General features: G+C 46.5%; 1 protein-coding gene and 1 pseudogene across 18 annotated transcripts in view; both read left to right on the top strand.

The window, feature by feature from the left end:
- The window catches only part of AFDN (afadin, adherens junction formation factor), a 2,152,715-nt gene that overhangs the window by 130,329 nt on the left and 1,998,219 nt on the right, over positions 1-24,167 (top strand). For 10 of the 18 annotated variants that reach the window (XM_086927058.1, XM_086927052.1, XM_086927061.1 and 7 more), the window contains exon 3: positions 22,904-23,019. In XM_086927058.1, coding sequence (XP_086783184.1) covers positions 22,904-23,019 — 116 coding nt within the window. The remainder of the gene's footprint in view (positions 1-22,903; positions 23,020-24,167) is intronic. The other 8 variants (XM_086927064.1, XM_086927054.1, XM_086927053.1 and 5 more) reach the window with 1 other exon arrangement.
- LOC147708335 (uncharacterized) lies at positions 12,052-17,935 on the top strand (annotated as a pseudogene).

Raw genomic sequence — 24,167 nt, 5'->3', positions numbered from 1 at the left:
AAAGCCCCAGCATCACAAAATGGATGCTGCTACCACAGACACGAGTCTGGCCTCCTGCTGCTGACCGAAACTCCGGCAGGGGAAGCCTGGACAATAGACATCCTGTCACAGGGAGGTGTCACACCACCCCAAACAGGAGATAGTGGATTGCAGCAGGGAGGGTTGAATGAAACTAGACACTGCCTGGGGCACACAAGGTGTCCCATGCATAGTCCAGTTCAAACCGGTGATGGGACCCTCCAGTCCCAGCTCTGGCGAAACTGGACAAAGGGAAAGGGGTGTAACCACCCCCTTCCTGGGTCCCTCCCATAGGAGGGACCTAGCAGGTGATCCAGCCCACAGATTTGGAATAAAGGTGGGAGCAGTGCTAGTGCACGCAGATTATCCTGACTGAAACTTATGACACGAAACTCTGGACCCTTCGGCATCCCACTCGACGTGGAAAACTGAAGAATCTCCCTTGTGGTCAAGGAGTGACCACCCTGTGCAAACAGGCACCATCCACGCCTCACCGTTTGCTTTGTTGCAGTTCCCGCTGGAACTCGAGCAACAGAGATCGACAAGACCCAGCGTTCCTGCCTTCCAACAGCCCGATCCACAGTCCCAGCGAATCTGAGACCCGTGGAGGCGACCTGAAGCGTGGGGCCGGCCACCTTGGAAAAACTACGAAGTGCTGAACGTGCAGCTCCCGAGGCTCCATCGACGCTGTGCATTAGGGTTTGAGAAGCCCCAGCCCTGAGCAGCTTTTGCACCAAAGCTACCCCCTCCACACTCTCCGAGTGCTGCGTGGGGCCCTTCTGCATCTTTCTGCTCGATGCGTTGGTCCGGTCGCTTGCCAGTGGCCCAGTACCGACGAACCTTTGAATTTGCTCTGCCAGTCCGGTTGCTCTGGATTGGCCCTCGCTCCTCTGAAAAGGAGCACCCGCTCTGACCTTCCTGGTCCGAGTAAGAAGCGATCTTCGAATCCTGCGTGAGTTGCGCTTGCCAAGGTTTGTTTGCTCCAATCCAGAAGCCGACACCGCAGACAGCGAGAGCCTTCGTGGGACAGCTCGTGATCCACTCCTGGACTTCCTCGGTGCCCCAGAGTCCACGTGGCAGTGGAGACGAGCTTCACGACAACCACCTGATTGCGCCCGACATTGCCTTCCTGGTTCCACCCTGGTCACTGCTGAGTGACCCAGACTCTGTCCCCTCTGCTTTCAGGTTCTCTTCATCTTCGATCCACCCTTGGATCGCACCGGACACTTCTCTTCTGGCCGCCTGCAGCATCTTCATCTCCAGGCTCCATAGATCTACTCGACGAAAAGCAGACACAACTTTGCACCTGTGCACCAGCTTCCTGTGGGTGAGGTAACTCTTGAACGGTGGTGCTCCTGTAGTGGTATACACCTCTAGTGTCTAAGTCTAAAGTTTGGCATTTCTAGTCCAGTCGGAAGACTCCTAAAACTGTAACTCGATAACTTTTACGCACCATTGACTTTGCATTGGTGCATGCGTGGGCTTTCAGCGTTGCACCCGATTCCCGTGGGCTTTTCCCGACTTCAGCATTGCTAGTCCCGATTACTCCCAGCGATCCCCCAGGCCCTAGGCCTCACCACTGTTCGATTAGTGATACTTATACCACCTATTTAGTATATGGTTTGAGTGGCCCCTGGCCTTCTCCATAATTGTGCAACTTTCATATGTTTTACTGTGCTTTTGTTTAAACGCTTGTGCTTTTATACTCATAAAGAGTCTAGAAGATTATTCTGAGAATAAATACATATATTTTTATAGTATATAACTTGTGTGGTGTCCTTTCATTTGATATTACAGGATTGTGATTGGTAAAACAGCTGGCTTCACATGCCCTCTTGAGTTTAGCCTGAAGGCTGCTTAGTCCATGCTACCTCTAGGATAGCTTGTCTATAAAGTTGACTTACAACCACCACCATAAGGGATTGTTTGGACTGATACAAGGTGCCCCCAGAATTGGAGACATCATATATCAGGCCAACTTCTCACAATGGTTAAGATACATTCATAACAATAGCAATATCCCCCATCCCCCCTAAAAAGAGAATTTTAAACATATTGAATCGTAGTGAACAGCGTAACATTTCAAGAAATACAATACGTAGCAATAAGTATAATTTGCTGTAACGTAAAGCACTATTACGCAAAAGGGTAAAAGTCCCCACAACACACATGCCCATAAGCGTAACATTGAATAGTGCTGAAGGTAAAACACCTTGCGACTTCAATTCCTAGAGAAAGGGAAACAAAAACAAATGGGTCGTCACCCATAGAACCAACCGTGAAGGTATGCGCTATTGTACTGCGCGCAACTATAAAAAGGGATTAAAACCCACATCCAACCCACCGTAGTTTACCTAGGCACATACGTAAGGGAACTAACCCACGTACAAGCCCCTTGGAGGGGTTACCTACCCCGTGTAGGAGTAACAAACAATAAAACATAAGTGGCTAACTAGCCCACAGCCATCCCTCGTGGAAGGGAACACTGTGATGATCACCCACCAGGAATAAATGAAGAACCATCCTCAAATAAAAATTAAACCTGTGGCAACACGACATCAACAGTACTGTCGAAGAAAATTACAGAAACTAACCTCTAAGAGATAAAAACTCTATAGGTTTAAACACAGCACACTAAGCCAAGTTGTGAAAATAATGACATATGGCAACACTATAAAGGTTTACATAGGTAATCAGTACAAAGACTTTGTCAGGACTGAGAGCGTGAGAAAATGTCACTAGATGGCAGTGTAACACAGAGCAGTGAATAAAGAAATGCATTAAAAAAACGATTTCACATTTTTTAACAATCCTACACTGCACTCAAAATGAAATACAGTACGTGTAATAGACCAAAGCTCTGACATACCTCTCAGCCGTTGTTCTGGCAGTCCCTAAGCTTCAATAAACTTTATTGAAACAACTAATTGCAGAATGTACGAGGTTGGCAAAATAAGCTGGATGCAGGATCAGAACAATTCACCATGCTAAAGACATTGACCCCGAATGACATTAACATTTCCTCATCTTGCTTACGGACTCCGTCCAGATTTATTAACCCCCCCTCGCCATTCTTGAATTTATCAGCACGAGCACCAGATGCTCATGATGCTTGAGTTTTAAAAGTCAACAGGCAGGTCCCCCACGACTGGCCAATGATGGAGAAAAATAAACACATATGGTTGGCTACATAAACAGGTAGCACGCTCCAACACCGATGTGTAGTGCTGCATACAAACACAAGATGGCTGCACACATATGAAGCTAAGCCGAATGGCTCAAAGCGCGTCAGTGCATGCAGGAGGTACCTCAGCAACAATTCACTGTGAACTGCCCACAACGTCACAGGAGATCCATGGAGGTGTCGCAGGACACACAGAAGCATGTAAGACTACGCTCGCTGCCAACGGTACATGCTTTCAATTTAAAATAAAAACACAGCTGCAGTTAAACTGTCACGTCAAAGGGGCTGCCAGGGACCAACCAATGTAAAAAAACATGGCTCACAAAATAATGTTGTGTCCTATGTAGAAAGACACCCGGAGCCAGGATGTATATTTAGGTTTTCTTTAATAAGTCTTCAATTCAGGATACATCTCTCTTGACTCCAGCCAGCCTAGTGTGGTACCAGCCCCACCAGGAGCAGGCTGCCTAGCTGCTCAGCCCATCTCCAACTGCCACATTCATCCCACTCAGTCACCCAGGCATTTCACGCATCACAGGCACACCAACATTCTAAGACCAAGTCACACTCTGGCTGAGCAGCTAGAGGCAGCAGGGCTAGAGTACATGCTATACATTTAAGTAGGGTATAACAGTTTTCTTGCTGGATCATCAAGACTGAGTATTTAGGCCAGGCCTCACCACACGCCTACCCTCATCTACTGAGCGCTTGGATCCCCTCACAGGTGACAAGCAGCGATCTACCAATCTACCTTACATTCCATTACATGTGTGGCTCTCGTAAAGAGCCTAGTTTTTCAGTTTCTGAATCACGTAATCCACTTCTATGATATAGCAACAGTTGATAACTACTCTTGTTACCCACTGTTGTGATTTCATATAGTCCTTCCAGGCCTGGCTGATTTGTTTCCATGAGAGCCTGCCATAGCTGCTTGTCTGCTTTGACTGACAGCAGACAGTCCAGCTGCAAGAGGGGAAGGAAGGAAGGCAGGAAAGGTGGTATGGGGGTGGTCAATGATAGCAGGTGAGGTGTGTATTTAATTTTCTTTTAAAAAAAAAAAATGTTTTTACTAACTTTGGAACCGGGATACATAACCGAGGCTATGTTATGTCTGGCTCCTCCATGACACCTCAGCAATGCTTAGCAGTTGAAAGCATGTGCAGATGATTACAGGGTGGGGGGCATAAATAACATAGAATTATAGATGGATTAAAAGGGAATTACAGGGATGTTTTTCACATCTGGGTTCTGAGTGACATCATAGACAACTCAAGCTTTGCTCTCCTTGTCTATTTGACGTCACTCAGGACTCCTTGCTGAAAACAATCACTGTAATTGACAGTTACCCATCTATTAGTCTATATATAATCGCTTCTGGTTATTCCCTTCCACCCCTATTCACCCCTACAAACTATTGTATGTTCCATAATAAGACTTAGAATATTTACTCTGTTAGATTTACTTTAGTGTCGGAAGAGGTTCAAAGATGGAATAAAGCCTCTGCTTGTATGGTATGTCGTCTTAATCTTCTTTACAGCACATAATTTAGCTATCTGTTGTCAAAAACCTCTTCTGTACAGTACCAACACTTACAATGGACAATGGGTCAGCCAATTGCACATCATTTGTTAGTGTGCTTGTCAATCTTATTTGCTTGCTTCTTATTTAATGGTTTTCTTTTATTGTGTTAGTCACTCTCATGGACCACAGCTTTTTTCCCCATTTACACATGAGGGAACTATTTTTTTCTTTGAGCTTTCCATTGAAGTGCATGTGTTCTCTTACTCTCTCCTTAATGTACTGCTTCCTCATTTTATAACCCCGTCCTTATCCCAGTGCTTTGTGTTGCTTCCCACCCTTCCCAGCTTTTCTGGATTTCACAGCAACTAGTTTATTTTTGTTATAGCTTGACCTCAGAGCAGGCTTTACTGGGTAGTTGGTGGGTTGGTTTCAGGTCTTGGCTCAGGAAGGCAACATTCATGGAATCGTGGGAAAGGTGAACTGCTACTAATGGGCTCCACAGGCTGATGCAGAGCAGCAAATAGCCAGAGCTTTTGTTTCATTTCTGAGTGCTCTGAAAAGTAAATTGGACCTTGGCAAGCATGATTTTTAATTTCTAACACTTATTCTTTTTAAATTGTATTTAGTCCCCTATGTGATACGTTTTGAAGATAAACCATTCTATTTATAAAGACTGACAATATTGAATTCATTGGAAAGTTTCGAGATTCCTCAAGATTAGTTTGCTTTTTCTCCCATATGTTGAAGTGTTTTTTTTAAACTTTTCTATTAACTATGCTTTACAAACAAGCATTGGCAAAGAAAACAGCTTAACACTTTCATATAAAGGTGACACCTATTGGCCTTGCCAATGTTTGTTTTAAGTTTGCATGCACCAGGTTCTTTTAAGATTTGTCTCCTCATTTTGAATGCAGTAGGCTGGTATCAGCTACATTTGAATGCCGGGTCCACGGTTCTCAGGATTTTTGTACTTTAAAATTGCATAAAGTAATGGTCATTTGCAAAAATGTTAATTTTGTGTTCGAGGCATATGAGCTGCAGATCGTACACTATGCATTAGATCGCCACCTGGTGTTGGGCTCGGATGATTGCAGGTTGTGGTCTTCTTGGAGAAGTCTTTGTAGTCACGATAAAGGTGACTCCTCCCTTGGACAATACTGCGCATGGGCATCGGCTCCATCCTTAGATTGTTTTTTTCCGCCACTGGGTTCAGAGGAAAGTTTCTCCGCTCCGGCTAGAAAAACTTTTCCAGCAACTTCGAAGCGCAAAACTTCCACAAACTTCAAGAAACTACCATCGACATCGAAGACAGGGCTTTTCGACGACAAAACTTCCATTCCAGTCATCGAATTGGGCCGTTAGGCCTATAGACGCCGTGCGGCATACACCACATGGAAAGAATTCCGTTCAAGAAATGCCCGAAATGCCAGGCAAAATTCCCGCATATCGATTATCACGAGGTTTGCAATCTCTGTCTATCGCCGGATCACAACGAGTCGACCTGCACAGCTTGTGCGTCCTACCGATCGAAGAAGACCATCTGGGAGATCAGCCCCAGCACCGAGAATATCTTCGATGGCGAGGTTCCGCTCGTTCTAGAAGAAGATGATTCGCCGGATCTCCTGATCATATTAGAGGCAGAGGACTCTGACGACTCGATTCCATCACGTCAACCCGTGAGTACCTCTGCCCCCCCATACACTGCCCAAGCCAAAGGCGAAAGTCAGCACTCTGCCCAAAGGGGCCCAGTCGAGACCAAGCACTCCCTCTTAAAGCCCAGACTTCGAGCTCGGCTCTGAGGAAGACAACTATGCCTTCAGGTGCTTCGGCACCGAGCAAACCACACGTGGCGATCCCACCACCTCCAATGGCGCCGAAGCCAAAAGACTCTTCGGCGCCGAAGCCAAAAGACTCTTCGGCGCCGAAGCCGAAAGACTCTTCTGCACCGAAACCGAAAGACTCTTCGGCACCGAAAGACTCTTCGGCACCGAAACCGAAAGACACTAATGGCACCGAAACCGAAAGACTCTTCGGTACCGAAACCGAAAGACTCTTCGGCACCGAAGCCGTCGACTTCCAAAGATAAAGATGGAAAGTCAGCTTCCACACTGAAGACTGCCGCTCCGGTGACAACACCCGCAAGGCCGGATCCCGAGGTTCCGAAGCCTTCGAACACCCCTGTCAAGCCGAAAGCAACACCTTCGGCACCAAGAACTTTGCCACAGGACACTGCTACACCTCCCAAGGCAAAACCACAAAAACAACCTCTGTCGGAACCGGAAAAATCGACGCCGAAGAAGGTTGAAGAGGAAGAATTGTTCAGACCAGATCCTAAACAAAAGAGGATCTACATAAACCCAAAGACTGGACATGTAGGTGCTATACCTCATAAGAAGAGACCAGCAGAAACACCACCTACACCTGTGGATCCAGCCAAAAAGGACTGTGCAACTTCCCCTATGCACCCTCCCTCTCCTGCATCTCCTTCCTCTCCTATCCCTCCTTACATTTCACCTCAAATCTCTCCTGTAGCCTCTCCCGCATCCTCACATTCACCACAAACTGATGAGGAGTAGGACTTAGGTGGTGGGGAGGATCCGAATGCAGACCCAAATACATATCCTTTAGATGAGGATGTTTATACTTTTCCACCTCATAATGTGCCTGATATCCCGGATCCACAGATATACCCATCAAAGCCCTCTCCTCCAGAGGACAGCATTGGCTTTAATCACCTCATACACAGAGCAGCTATCTACCACAATGTTACAATGCACTCTGATGAATTTGAGGAGGATTTTCTGTTAGATACTTTTGAGCCATCACACAGATCCACTCACATTCTTCCCATGATCAAAGGAGTCATTAAGCACGCTCCAGAAATGTTCTAAGATCCTGTACGTGCTAGGGTACTGAATCCAAGGATAGAATAGAAATATAGGCCTGCACCCTCTGACCCAACCTATATTAAGGGACATCCTCCTCTAGACTCCTTGGTGGTGTCCAATGCAAGGAAAAGAGCAAATTCAGACTTCTGGTGAAACGCCCCCACCAGACAAGGAATCCAAAGTTATTAATGCGTCAGGTAAACAGATTGCTGCACAAGCTACAAATATATGGCATATTGCGAATACACAAGCCCTTCTCTCACGTTTTGACAGGGCTCATTACGACCAATTAGGGACACTAATGCAGCACCTTCCAGATCAGTATAAAGATCAGGCAACTGAGCTCATTCAAGAAGGCAAATTAATATCAAATGCCTCGATAAAATGTGCACTAGATGTCGCAGACACAGCTGCTAGAGCTGTAAATACTAGCGTGATACTCATTAGACATGCATGGCTGCGCATTTCCGGGTTCAAACAAGAGGTGCAAACCACAATTTTGAACCAGCCTTTTAACCAAAACCAGTTATTTGGTCCAGAAGTAGACACTACACTGGAGAAAATAAAAAAAGACACGGAAAGGGTAAAGTCAATTGGAGCTCTACAGTCCACACAGACTAGAGGTTCTTTTCGTCGCTCCTTTTATAGAGTAGGCTCCAAGCAGACTGGAGCAGACACAGCAACATCTTTCAAGACACAAACACAAACATCCTCTAACATAGGATATTTTAGAGGAGGATACAGGGGCAATAATAACAAGGGAAGAGGACACGGTAACAACAGCAATCGCTCCTCCTACACAACTAAACAGTGACTTCCCTCTGCTCCCCAACAGCATTCCACTCCTGTGGCAGAATAACACCGTTCCTTCCTGTCTGGAACTCCATCACAACGGACAGGTGGGTGAAACAGATTATCCAACATGGCTACTGCCTAGAACGTACAGCAACCCCCCAAACATACCATCCAGGCAGCGTCCTATCCCTGCAGATCACCTGACTCTTCTTCAACAGGAAGTAGTAGGACTTCTACAAAAAGATGCTATTCAACTAGTCCCATTAGAGGAACAGAGGACGGGGGTTTACTCGCTGTATTTTCTAATTCCCAAAAAGGACGGGACACTGAGACCAATTCTCGACCTCAGGCTCCTCAACCCTTACATACAATCAGATCATTTTCATATGATCACTCTGCAACAAGTGCTCTCACTGTTGCCACAAGGCGGTTTCCTTTCAACGCTAGACCTAAAGGACGCCTATGTTCGCATCCCAATACATCCTGCTCTCAGGAAGTAATACAAGGACAGCACTATCAGATCAAAGTCCTTCCATTTGGTGTCACAACAGCTCCACAGGTGTTCACAAAGTGCTTAGTAGTAGTAGCAGCACATCTCAGAACACAACAGATACACATCTTCCCTTACCTGGACAATTGGCTCATAAAAGCCAAATCATTCCACCAATGTGTACAACACACTCAGCTGACAATTAAACTGTTGCACGACTTAGGGTTTACGATCAACTACACAAAGTCGCACCTAGAGCCTTCGCACGTGCATCTGTATCTAGGAGCTACCATAAACACATCTACAGCTCTAGCGTATCCCAGTCCAGCCAGGATACAGAGCATCCAAGCCTTAGTCTTAACTTTTCAACACCAACAGTCTCTCCAAGCAAGAGTGTTCATGAGATTAATAGGCATGATGGCATCTTGCATCTTTATGTGCCACATGCAAGACTGCAAATGCGTCCTTTACAAGAGTGTCTAGCACGACAGTGGAATCTGGCTCAAGGTCAGCTCACAGACCTGGTGTTGGTAGACAGCCGTACGCATCGCTCTCTGCAATGGTGGAACACCAAAAACTTGACAAGAGGACGGCCGTTCCTCGAGCCGGTTCCACAAATAGTGCTCACAACAGACGCATCCCTCACAGGATGGGGAGCCCATCTCTTACACCACACGACTCAAGGTCGATGGAACAACCAATAAAAGCTGTTGCATATCAACCATCTAGAGTTGCTAGCGGTATTCTTAGCACTCAAAACTTTTCAACTTTAAGTACAGAACAAAGCTGTCTTAATCCGGACGGACAATATGACAGCAATGTACTATATACAAAAACAGGGGGGACACACTCTTTGCAACTGTCCCAGCTCGCACAGAACATTTGGAGATGGGTCGTTTCTCAAAACATATATCTGTTAGTGGAACACCTTCCAGGAGTTCACAATCAGATAGCGGATCTGTGAAGTCGGCAGTCACAACAGATTCACGAATGGGAACTACATCCACAAGTTCTTCAACCATTCTTCCAACAGTGGGGGTACCCACACATAGACCTATTTGCCACCCACGAAAATGCAAAATGCCCAACCTTCGCCGCCAGGTTTCCACACCCAAGGTCAGAGGGCAATGCAATATGGATGAACTGGTCAGGCAGATTTGCGTACGCTTTTCCGCCTCTCCCCCTCATTCCACTAGTGGTGCGCAAGCTCAAACAACAGTCTCTCAAGCTCATTCTAGTAGCTCCCACATGGGCACACCAGCCGTGGTTCACCACACTACTAGATCTCTCTCTGGTTCCACATCAAAAGTTACAGCTCACACCCTCGATGTTAACACAGAACCATAGAGAAATCAGACACCCAGACCCGAACCAATTGAATTTGGCGATCTGGCTCCTGAAGTCTTAGAGTTTGGTTATCTTAACCTACCACCAGACTGCATGAATATCATTAAAGAGGCAAGGAAACCCACTACTAGAGCGTGTTATGCCGCCAAATAGAAAAGATTTGCAATATATTGCAAACCTAATCACATTGATCCACTGGATGCTTCCATCCAAAATATCATTTGGTTCGAGGCATGTGAGCTGCTGAATTCATATCTGTGCATAGATCGCTGCCTAGTGTTGGATCCGGATGATTGCACCTTGTTGTCCTGGAAGAGTCTTCGAAGTATCACGAGATAGATGACTCCTCCCCTGGACTACAGTGCGCACGGGCATTTCTCCAACCTCAGATTGTTTTTTCTCGCCATTGGGTTTGGTTGTTATTCCTATACTCAAACTTCGGAATCGAAAATAAACTTTTCTAAAGGCCAAAAGACCTTCAACTTCGACGGTATTGTTCTCGCTCGGTACTTCTTGACTCGATCAAACTTTCCATCTCGACCCGGTCGTCGACACGGGCCGTGGGGCCTTTTCGACGCCAAGTGAGCCTGCTGTCGATGGAAAGGAGCCCATTCAAAAGGTGCCCACAATGCCACTCCAAGTTCCCGCATACTAACAAACACACAGTATGCAACAAGTGCCTATCACCAGACCACAAGGAAGAAACCTGCCCAGCCTGTGCTCAATTCCGTTTGAAGAAAACCATCCTGATTCGACGGGCCGCTAGGCAAGAGATGCAGCGACAGGCACCGGAACCAGACAACATCTTCGATGATGAACAAGAACTTCCAGAAGCGGAAGATTTGGATCTAGAGTTCGTCACAGTCGAGGACCACTCGGACTCCGATGATGAAATCCCACCGGGGCAAACCGTGAGTACATTGCCCCTGACACCAATTACCCCGTTACAGAAGGCTCCGGTCGAGACATCGCCTAAAGGTTCTAGAACCCAAAAATGTCGTCGACCCGAAGGGCGTCGAACCGAAGAAGGCCGTACAGCCTAAGGGCGTCGACCCGAAGAAGGCCGTCGAGCCAAAGAGCGCCGAACCAAAGAAGGCCGTTGAGCCAAAAAGCGCCAAACCAAAGAAGGCCGCCGAGCCGAAGGGCGCCGAACCGAAGAAGGCAGTCGACCCAAAGAAGGCCGCTGTGCCGAAGGTCGCCGAACCAAAGAAGGTCGTCGACACAGAGGGCGTCATACCGAAGCCTGTGGTCCAGCCAAAGAAGGTTATCGAGCCAAAGAAAGGCACCGAACCAAAGACAAGTGCTCCTAAGAGACCGGTCGATCCGAAAAAAGTCATCGACTCGACAAGACAGTCAACCTAAAAAACCTGTCGAGCACAGAAAGCGCATCGAACCTAAAGATCCAGTCGTTCCGCAATCAGTCGTCGACCCGGACAAAGAGGCCGAGCCGAGAAAGAGCAATAAGGCACCGAAAGTCGTCGAACCAAAAAAGGTTGTCAACCCGAAGGCAACAGTCGATCCAAAAAAGACTAAGCCAACAAAGTCAACGACACAGCCACGGACAGTGGGAGAAGAACTCTTCCATCCAGATCCATCTGAGGAACAGACAAAATTATATATAAACCCTGAGACTGGTAAAGTCACAAGCCTACACAGAAAAAAGAGGCCATTGGACACGGACTCTTATTCCCCCATTCCTCTAAAGAAAAAGGACTTTGGGACTTCTCCCTCTAGACCTTTCATTCCTTTCTATCCCACTATGCCTACTGCGCCTTTTGCTCCTTACTCTACTACACATTCAGATTACAATGAGGATAACACAGGGGGAAGATCCTCAAGATGATTATAACTACCCAGAGGATCCTAGCCCTCAAAATGAACCATGGGATGATCAGACTGATCCAAACGACACGCATCCCATCCCTGACACCTCCTCATACCCAACAAAGCCGTCACCTACTGACGACACCATTGTCTTCAACCAGCTAATAGATAGGGCAGCGCAGTACCACAACGTAGACATGCACAATGACCCTATAGACGAAGACTTTCTATTTGACACATTCCCTACTTAAGAGAAAAATGTCAGAACACTTCCTATGTTGAAAGGGGTACTAAAACACGCACCAGATATATTTAAAGATACAGCCAGGGCACGTGTAATCAATCCCAGGATTGAAAAGAAATATAGAGCGGCCCCTACAGACCCTACTTATATCAGAGGTCAGTTACCATTAGACTCACTAGTAGTGGCTAAAGCACGCAAAAGGGCCAACTCACAGACAATAGGAGAAGCTCCACCTCCTGATAAGGAGTCCAAAATACTAGAGGCTTCGGGTAAAAGGGTAGCATCACAAGCTTCCAATTCATGGAGAATTGCAAATGCACAGGCTCTACTAGCTCGTTACAACAGAGCACACTATGACCAGCTTGAAAGTTCAATGCTACACCTGCCTAAGCCTTTCAAAACCCAAGCTAATGACCTCATACAAGAGGGGAAATTTATTACAAACACCTTCATTAAATGTGCGCTTGGCGCAGCTAACACTGCAGCCAGGTCCATTAACACTAGCGTCTTACTACGAAGACATGCATGGCTACGTATTTCCGGCTTTAAGAACGAGGTGAAATCTACCATTCTTAACCAACCAGTCAATCAAGACTTCTTTTTTGGCCCTACAGTCGACACCATTTTAGACAAAATGAAAAAGGATACAGAAACTGCAAAATCAATGGGTGCATTGCAGTTTCAACAACACAGAGGTTCCTTTCGACGCTCCTCATACAGAGGCGCTAGACGGGGCAATACTTCACAAACCTTGTCTACATACAAAAGCCACACCCAAGGTTCCTTTAACAAGAACTCCAACAGAGGATGTTATAGGGGCAACAATAATAAGGGAAGAGGACGAGGAGGCAATAACACCAGAGCCTCCACTGCCGCAAAACAGTGACTTCATCACACTACCTCCAGACCATTTAACACCGGTCGGAGGCAGAATCCAACAAATCCTACCAGTCTGGAACGCAATTACCACAGACAGGTGGGTGAGCCAAATTATCCAGTATGGTTATTGCCTAGAACTAACTTCTACTCCACCCAACATACCACCCAGACACCGTCCTATGTCAAAAAAACACATCACCCTGCTACAATAAGAGGTAAAATGCATGCTGGAAAAAGGGGCCATAGAGCCAGTCCCTTTCCAACACCAAGGGACAGGAGTATACTCACTATACTTCCTTATTCCCAAAAAGGACGGCTCTCTCAGACCAATATTGGACCTCAGACCCCTAAATCAATACATACTGTCGGAGCACTTCCATATGATCACACTACAGCAAGTGCTCCCGTGGCTCCAACAAGGAGACTTCCTAGCAACATTGGACCTCAAGGATGCGTATTTTCACACACCCATCTATCCAGCTCACAGAAAATATCTTGGGTTCACAATAGGTCAACACTACCAATTCAAGGTTCTCCCCTTCGGGGTAACCACAGCACCAAGAGTGTTTACAAAATGCTTAGCAACAGCTGCACGTCTCAGGAGGCAACACCACATGTTTCCATACCCAGACGATTGGCTAATACAAGCAAAATCGTCCGAACAGTGTGTAAGAGACACGTCTCAAACACTTCAGCTGCTACACAGCCTAGGTTTTTCAATAAACTACCCAAAATCGCATCTACAACCATCCCACACACAACAATATCTGGGAGCTACTATAGATACCTCAGTGGCAAAGGCATATCCAAACTCGGCGAGGATAGCCAGCATGCAGATGCTCATTCGCAAAATTCTGCAACAACACTCTTTGCCAGCTCGAGTCTTCATGCAGCTCATAGGCATGATGTCCTCTTGCATATTCATTGTCCCCCATGCCCGACTTCAAATGCGTCCACTGCAAGAGTGCCTTGCAAGACAGTGGAACCAAGCTCAAGGACTACTAAAAGACCTAGTGTTGGTAGACAGTGGCGCTTACAACTCTCTGCAGTGGTGGAACCCACAAAACTTTTCCAAGGGGCGACTGTTACAAGAGCAAGTTCCACAACTAGTACTAACAGCGGACGCATCACTAACAGGTTGGGGAGCCCACCTACTTCAATACACAGTACAAGGGCTCTGGACAATCAAACAACAGAAACTGCATATCAACCAACTAGAGTTGCTAGCAATATTCCTAGCCCTAAAAGCATTCCAAAAATACTTGTACATCAAGACTGTGTTGATCCGGAGGGACAACATGATAGCCATGTACTATATCCAGAAACAGGGAGGAACACACTCTCCACACCTGTCCGACTTGGCACAGAGCATATGGAAGTGGGCAATTCCAAAAATCATCTTTCTCCTGGCAGAACCCCTCCCAGGGAAAGACAATCAAATAGCGGATCTGCTCAGCAGACACAGCCAACAAATACACGGATGGGAGATTCACCCCCAAGTTTTCCAGCCATTCTTCAAAAAGGGGGGGCACCCAGAGATAGACCTGTTTGCCACAAAAGAAAACTCAAAATGCCGGTACTTTGCCGCCAGGTTCCCGCATCCGTTGTCACAGGGCAATGCGATATAGATGAACTGATCAGGCAGATTTGCTTACGCTTTTCCCCCAGCACCACTGATTCCGCTGGTGGCACGCAAACTACGGCAACAGTCACTCACAATGATCCTAGTTGCTCCCACATGGGCGAGACAGCCATGGTACACAACGTTCCTGGAGCTTTCAGTAGTTCCTCATCAAAGGCTACGCCTCGCACCCCATCTTCTAACTCAGAATCATGGAGAAATCATACACCCAGATCCCAATCAGATGAACCTAGCGATCTGGCTCCTGAAGTCTTACAATTTGGATACCTTAACTTGCCTCCAGACTGCATGAATATCATAAAAGAGGCAAGGAGACAAACTACTAGAGCATGCTATGCAGCTAAATGGAAGAGATTTGTTATTTACTGCAACAATAACCAAATCAACCTATTAGATGCTTCCATACAGAACATTATGTTACCTACTGCATCTTCAAAGATGCAACCTAGCACACTCTTTCATAAGACTACACCTCGCTTTTATAGCAGCCTATCTCCAAAACAGACAACACCTTTCACTGTTTAGAGTACCAGCAATCAAGGCTTTTATGGAGGGTCTTAAAAGGGTGATTCCTCCAAAGCACCCACCTTCCCTAGTCTGGAACCTAAATATAGTACTTACCAGACTTATGGGACCTCCTTTCGAACCTCTACACTCCTGTGAATTGCAATTTCTAACATGGAAGGTGGCATTCTTGATTGCCATTAAATCACTCAGGGGAGTTAGCGAGCTACAAGCACTAACAATTCAAGAACCCTTCATGCAAATACATGCTAACAGGGTAGTACTTAGAACAAACCCTAAGTTTTTGCCAAAGGTCATATCCACTTTCCATATTAATCAATCAATAGAACTGCCAGTGTTCTTCCAAAATCCACAGACAGTAGCTGAAAGAGCCCTACACACACTGGTTGTAAAGAGAGCTCTGCTTTATTATGTGGACAGAACGAAATCATTTAGAAAAACAAAGCAATTATTTGTTGCTTTTTCACCACAACATAAAGGGAATCCCATATCAAAGTCAGGAATAGCCAGATGGATTGTTAAATGCATTCAAATATGTTATCAAAAGGCTAAACACACTTTACCTGTTCCCCCAAGAGCACACACTACGTGCAAAATGGGGGCATCCAACGCTTTCCTAGGGAATATTCCTCTTGAAGACATATGTAGAGCAGCCACATGGACTACCATACACACTTTCACTAAACACTATTGTGTAGACGTGCAAGCGAAGCAGCAAGCTGCTGTAGGCCAGGCTGTCTTCAAAACTCTTTTTCAAACTGCTGCAGCTGGCACAGGTAACCACCGCTAGAGGAGATACTGCTCTACAGACTATACAGATATGAATTCAGCAGCGTACATGCCTCGAACGGAATATGCTACTTACCAGTATGCATCTGTTCTTGGCATGTAGGGCTGCTGACATTCATATCGCCCGCCCTCCTCCCCAGTGCCTGTTGCAGCTGCAGCATTATCTTTTGCATGATCATCTCTTACTTTACTATCTCCATCTCTGCCACAATGGCGAAAAACAATCTGAGGATGGAGAATATGCCCATGCGCACTGTAGTCCAGGGGAGGAGTCACCTATCTTGTGATACTTCGAAGACTCTTCCAGGACAACAAGGTGCAATCATCCGGATCCAACACTAGGCAGCGATCCATGCACAGATATGAATGTCAGCAGCCCTACATGCCAAGAACAGATGCATACTGGTAAGTAGCATATTCCTTATCTTTTACATCTACAAAGGTCTAATTTGGCATACTCTTCCATACGCCTACATCTTGCAGCAATTGCAGCCTATTTACAAAACAGACAACACTTGTCTCTTTTTAGGGTACCTGCAATCAAAGCATTTATGGAAGGATTAAAAAGAATAATCCCTCCCAGGCTGCCACCTTCTCCAGTATGGAACCTAAATGTGGTCCTTACGAGACTCATGGGACCCCCTTTTGAGCCTCTGCATGAATGTGAACTGCAATTTCTCACATGGAAAACTGCTTTCCTTGTTGCCATCACCTCTCTCAGAAGAGTAAGTGAAATACAATTGTTCACTATACAAGAACCATTCTTTCAAATACATACTAATAAAGTGGTTCTCAAATCTAATCCAAGATTTCTTCCAAAGGTTATCACACCTTTTCATTTAAACCAATCTGTAGAGTTACCTGTGTTTTTCCAAAACCCAGACTCTGTAGCAGAAACGGCCTTACACACGTTAGATGTTAAAAGAGCTCTGCTATACTACATAGATAGAACCAAATCCTTTCGAAAGACAAAACAAGTTTTTGTATTTTTCTCTCCTCCACACAAAGGCAACCCTATCTCTAAGGGTGGGATTGCAAGGTGGATTGCAAAGTGCATACAGATATGCTATCAAAAAGCTAAACGCACGCTAACAGTTCCTCCTAGAGCACACTCCACTCCACTCGCAAGCTAGGAGCCTCTATGGCTTTCTTAGGAAATATACCATTAGATGACATATGCAAGGCAGCAACATGATCTACACCAAACACCTTCACTAAACACTATTGTGTTGATGTGCAAGCCAAGCAGCAAGCTGCAGTAGGCCAGGCTGTCAATAGAACATTATTTCAGACTACTGCAATGGATACAGGCGACCACCGTTAGGGGAGACACTGCTGCACAATCGATGCGTAGTGTACGATCTGCAGCTCATATACCTCGAACTGAAAATGCTACTTACCAGTATGCATCTGTTCTTGGCATGTAGAGCTGCAGAGTCGTACACACCCTCCCGCCTCCCCGGACCTGTATCCATTCCAGTTCTCATCTTACTTAGATGCACACGCATAGACATCCTTTTTTTCTTACTGTATCTTTAGTAACTCCATCATTTCCCATCATGGCGAAAAACAATCTAAGGATGGAGCCGATGCCCATGCGCAGTATTGTCCAAGGGAGGAGTCACCTATATCATGACTACAAAGACTTCTCCATGAAGACAACAACCTGCAATCATCCGAGCCCAACACCAGGTGGCGATCTAATGCATAGTGTACGACTCTGCAGCTCCACATGCCAAGAACATATGCATACTGGTAAGTAGCATTTTCCTTTTTCCCCCCAGACTAGATTGGCTATTCTGAGTAATAGTGCAATATCTTGCCTTGAAGATGACTTATTACTGTAATTTTTGACTGCAAAAAGAAATGAAAAACATCTATTCCCTTACTGATATAAGGTACTTTCTAAATGACCGTTTTTGGGTTGTGCCAAATGTTTCCCTCTTGGCATAGATAATCAGATAGCACTCTACATTTAAAGCCCATGGTTTGGTGCTTGTCTCAAACCTTTGCCTTACAAGCACAATCTGATGGAAAATAAAGTTTGAGATACTGCGCGGAAAGAGTTCAATGTAAGGCTTCTTCAGATAGCAAACTGTTATAACCAGGGCTAACTGCCTCTTCCTTTGGCTTGGTTGAACCTTAGCTGAGGTGGTAAAGAACATGTAGTTATATGTATTGTATGGGTGTGTGCATGTATTCTTAAGGATACGTTTTAGATGCCCGTTTGTGCACGAGGAGGACACAAGTGACGCAGAGAACAGGTGCACTTTTGTGAAGGGACGCCCGAAAGGCCAAGAGATATTGCTAGGCTCCCTCCATGCTGATAACTCAGACCCGGCCTCCTTTCTCGCACGCATATCTGAGGTGGTAGCTCAATTGAGTGGGATCCCCTGGCTGCTGGGTGGAGTGGGGGGGAAGGGGGTAGATTTTAACTCAGTGCTCAATGTGGATCTAGATAGGTCATTCCCGCCCATTAACAGAACCCCTTCTGGGTCCAACGAACAGGCCCTCTCAAGCTGGCTTGCGCATTGAGCCCTACTTGATGTGTGACGAATTCTTAATTCCACCGTTCGCATATACTCTCACTATTCGGGAGTGCACTGGCTACATGTATGCCTGGACAGACTGGTAGGATCGCAGGCTTTACTCCCATTCGTTCAAAATGTTGAATATCTAGGTTGGACCCACTCTGATCATAATCCCCTGTTGATGCAGCTCGGGTGGGAGGCACAGTGCCCCCCCCCCCCCCCCCCCCCCGGTCCTCATGTGGGGTTTCCAGCCCAGATCACTGGACGACCCGGCGTTTCGTTTATCACTGGGGACAGCAATATTAGCGTACTTTGAACTGAATGAAGGCACAGCTAGCGATGCGCTTATAGAATGGTAAGCGTTTAAAGTGTCAGAGTCCATTGCATGGGAGCCACTTCGAATGTCTGTAAGCAGTGATCTCACTCCCTTGCAAAAATCGAAACCCAGCTGATTCGATACGAAGGGGGCGGGTAGAGACTTGTGACGCCTAGAAACGCTACGCTAAGAGCACACGGACCATATGGAACAACTTTGCTGCCACAATTAGACTGCGCACACAGCCCGCGCACACAGCCCAAGCACACACTGCAGCAGATGAAGCAGGCAGATTGCTAGCCTGGCTGATCTGGCAAGAAAACGCTCACACCCCAATTGGGACGTTACGGGCATCCACAGGGCGGATGTTAGTCACGCAACGTGAAATACATTAGGCCCGGACACAACACTATGCACGCCTTTATCAGTCCCGCAGTAGCTGTGATTAAGGTGACCTGGCAAGGTTTCTTGGCAGTTTACAGCTGCCCTTAGTGACAGGGGAACATAGGGGGACGCTCAATGAACAGATCTTGCTGGAAGAGGTCGGAGATGCCATACAATCCCTAGCTTCTGGGAAGACCCCAGGGCCGGGCGGGCTGCCGGCAGAATACTATAAATGCAAAAACAGTTGGTGGACAGAATGCAGAACAATGTTATACATTCACCCCAGTACATATACCATACGGCGTCTCTCTGGTGCAGCGCCTTAGTACTGTGCTCACTACTGCACTAGGGACCTAGCAACGCCTTCCCTCTATGCCCGAAGGACACCTGGTGTCGTTGTTAAAGCCTGGCAAAGATCCTGTGGAGATGGGCTCGTATAGGCCCTCGACTCTGCTCAACACTGCTTATAAGAAACTCGCAAAGGTGCTAGCGGACAGGTTGGCACAAGTAGTCCCAACGTTGGTCCATACAGACCAGAATGGCTTTGTGCCAGCTTGCAGTACTTCACTCAACCTGCGGCGTTTCTTCAGGGTGGCAACATATGCGGTAGGGGAATGGCCAAGGGCGGGGTGCCTTGTACTGGACCTGGAAAAGGCCTTTGGTTACCTGAAGTGGAACTACCTGTGTGCAGTACTTGAGAAATTTGATCTAGGCCCAGTCTTCATTCAACTAACATGCCTTCTCCACACTGGCCCCACAGTCAGAGTCAAATTAGGCCCCTACATCTCGTATTCCCTTACGATACAGAGAGGTACACAGGGGTGCCCTTTGCCCCCCCCTTACTGTTTGCGGCTCGCAATGGAGCCGCTGGCGGAGGCGCTGCACATCCAGATAGGAGATGGGGTGCCCCTAGGGGATGCCACTCATCAGGTGTCGCTTTATGCAGAAGATCTCATTTACATCAGAGATATTAACCAAGTCCCTGCCCAACTGGCCCAATTGCTGGAAGATTTTCTTGTACTCTCCAGGCTAAAAGTGAATGTAGACAAATCCTGCCGCTACCCATTCAAGGGGGGGGCTCCGAGACCAGGGTCTCACCATGAGTTGCAAACAAATGTAGTGGAAGCCAGACACGTTCCGCTACCTGGGAATCCAGATCTACCGCTAGTCAGATGATCTCTTTGATGGGAACCTGGGGAGGGCGGTGACGTCCATCAAATCGCAGATGCGGTTTTGGAGCACGCTGCCACTGGCTGTAACGGGTAGGATAGCACTCACTAAAATGGTGATCCTCCTGCAGCTTCTATACTACTTTTTTATATTTGCCAGTATACGTGCCAGCCTCCTTCTTCACCACCTTACAGAAACAGATCTGGGATTTCATCTACAGCAACGCCAGACATAGACTGGCACTGAAAAAACTGTACTTACCCACGGACCAAGGTGGGCTGGCGGCTCCTTGTTTAGAACATTTCTACCTAGCCTCTCAGCTGCAGTGGATCTCCCGGTGGCTGTCAGGTCGTCACTGGGCAGACACTGCAACTAGGCAGCCGCCCTACCTTCTGGAGCAAGTAGTCAGGCTATCCCACCCAGGCGCACGACTGAGACCACTGGAACCCTTGCTGCTTGCTGTGGGCCATAAATGCTTTAGAAGGAATCTATACTTAACGCATAATGTGATCCCATATGCGCCGGCGATACCCTTAGAGGGAACTTCCAGTGGGCTGGCGGCACTTACTGTGCCAGCAATCGAGATGACAGAACGGCAGCCAAACACCTGGGGACCTATACCACGAGGGGGCGCTCACACTATACACAACGCTAGTAGAAAAAGAGGGACTGCCACCAGGGCAATTCCTCGCCCAATGCTCGCTGGTGGCCTCACTCACAACTAAATGGGGAAATGTCACTACAGAGCCGCGGACGCATCTCACCATGCAGTACTTGCACATCATGGGACAGGGCAGGCATCTAACGTCCTGGTTTGCAGCCTCACTCGGAACTCATGCAGCGATCAGCCTCGATACACTTCGTCAAAATTGGGAGTGGGACCTGGATCACCAATTTACCGTCACGGAGTGGGCCCGGGTTCTTGAGAGCCCAACACGCATCCCCTGGTATATGCACTTCTGGCAGATACAGTTATACATAGTCCATATCTCTCGCCTGTGAAAATTAATCAATATTTTAGTCGTGGAGATGCAAAATGTCCGAGGTGCGCTGAGAATGGGGCTGACTTAATGCATATGCTTTGGAGCTGCACCAGGGTGGGTACATACTGGAGTGAAGTGGCTGCACTACTGCACACTTGTACTGGTCGGCAGCTGCCTTTCGAATGCCCCACCTGTTTTTTGCACAAGTTACGCAGGACACGAAAGTCACAATCATATTTTTAGACCTGGGAATGATAGTGGCCAAGAGGCTGATAAGTAAAAGGTGAAAAGTGCCAGACTCCTCCCATATACAGGCTTGACGGAACTCCATGCTCGCATGGGCCAAGGCGGAAGGCCTCGCCATCAGATGTGAAGAAACCCTGGGACAGAGTACGGTTCCTATCGCAACATACTGGGACACACTCTACACTGAATTACAATGAAATGTAGGCGAGCCTGATGCACAGGCTGTAGGTAGCTAGCATGCATGCAAACTGAGACAGCAAATACACTACGTCGCCCTTTTACTGGCAAATATGTGGTGACTGTGTCAATATACAACCTCACACTTTAGATGGGGGGTAGCTAGTAGCTGCCAGCGGTAAGAGTAGCCTATAACACTGCACATTTAAACGGGGAGGGGTTGAGGGCTGAGCAATTGTTATACACGTTTCCTTTTCGTCCCTTCTCTCTTTTGCAGTCATTTTATGCAAATCTTTTCTTTTTTGCTCTCTTATGAATCTATTACTGTCGCCTAGCTGTTTACGAGCACCAGTACGACCACTTTATCTGTATGTTTACACATGTAAAAGTGTGCAGAGGTAGGCATGTAATAACATATTTACTCCAGAGGGCAAACAGGAATGTAAGCTATTATGTAACTGACATGACTTTGGTCGCGCTTCTCTTCCCTTGCCCACCTTTCGGGTACGAATTGCAAATGACCCTACAAGTCTTGTTTTTACAGCATTTATCCTGCCTTGGGAATGTAATAAGAACATACAAATGTACATGTACCGTACCTTATGTAACAACTGGAATGCCCAGCAGTGCCTGCATATATATTTGCGTTATGTTGTAAAAATACAAAATCAATCTAATAGATTTACAAAAAAAAGATATGTTTTAGATGTCCGCATATTTCAAGTGCCCATTAAGCAAAATTGACTTGGTGGGGTAACAACGGAATCTTTATCTCAAAAAATTATGAATCTAACTAAATTATACTATATTAGCATAAGAGATCAGCTTAATCTACAACATACAAAGCTGAGTAAAGAGGAAGGAAATAAATACTCTCTTTTTATAGTTGCATGTTCACTGCTTTTGTTAGTAATGGGATACTTTGTAATTGCTTGTTTATTGTTTTCAAGAAGAAAGAAGATTGGATATGGACGAGAAGCCACTTGTTGTGCAGCTGAACTGGAACAAGGATGACCGAGAGGGAAGATTTGTCCTCAAGAACGAAAATGACACATTGCCGCCTAAGGTGAGGCTGTTTCATGACTGTGTTAATGTTGATTTACTGGGAGGAAAAAGTGGTCAACTCAATTCTATAACAATGGAAATCTACATTGTGAGAGTAGGCATTTGTTAAGTACACCTTACATACTATATTTAAGTTGTACACCGCTGTATTTAAAATGGTAGACAATTCCCTGGTGATGACAAAATAAGCCACTGGTTCTTTGCAACATAGCCGAGTATAATAATAATAATAATGTTACTCTTAATATTAATCTTTCAACTGTAGTGGTAAAAAACCCTAGGATATATAAATCCCGAAATAATGCTATAAATACCCAATTGAATGATGCTTGGTTTAATGTCCTCTTGTTAGCTCCGGCATGGTGGTTTGGTTCTTTTTCTTTTTGTAGGTTCTTGTCTGAAGAAGCAAGGTTCAGGGGTGCCCCAAAATACTAGATTTAGGGGCGTTACAGGTAGGTAAAAAGGTTTGGACCAATGGGTCCCTTCCCTGGGGTGTGTTGCCCTGGGATGGGTACAACCACCATTATACCATCCTCCATAGGGCATAAGCGTATCCCTGGTTGGCTGCGCCCACTCATCTGCAAGATGGTGGGGACCGAGTTGTTCTTCACCTAGCCCCCCCACCTGAGGGGTGGAGTTAGCAGAGGTGGGCACACCTCTTGCTCACTTGTTTTTCCTGCCAGTTCTCCAGCCCAAAGTTGGGGTCAGAACCATCGGGGACAAGTTGCTGAAAGCAGCAGGTGCCCTGGGGAAGCTCTCAAAGGCGGCAAGCCTTTGAAGGTTCACCTTCTTGAACCCTGCCCATCCTGGGGGAGGAGGCTTGGTACCTCATCCCTGGATGTACATTGTGTCAGGCCCCCGAGCCGCAGGCCATCGAAACAGGGGTCCAGAAACATGTCTGGTGGTGGCAGCTGAAAGCAGCCACTCAGCCTGTACACTAGAGGTAGGTTGTTTTTCAGGGGGCATCTCTAAAATGCCCTCTGTGTGCGTTTTTTCATTTAATCCCACACTGGCATCAGTATGGGTTTAATGTGCTGAGAAGTTGGACCAAACTTCTCAGTTTTCAGTGTAGCCATTATGGTGCTGTGGAGTTCGTAATGACAAGCTCCCAGCACCATGTACTTTTATTGGCAGCACTGAACTTACAAT

Source organism: Lissotriton vulgaris, chromosome 6 (genome assembly GCF_964263255.1).
Source record: "Lissotriton vulgaris chromosome 6, aLisVul1.2, whole genome shotgun sequence".
Taxonomy (NCBI): domain Eukaryota; kingdom Metazoa; phylum Chordata; class Amphibia; order Caudata; family Salamandridae; genus Lissotriton; species Lissotriton vulgaris.
This window is presented reverse-complemented; position numbering and strand designations above follow the sequence as displayed.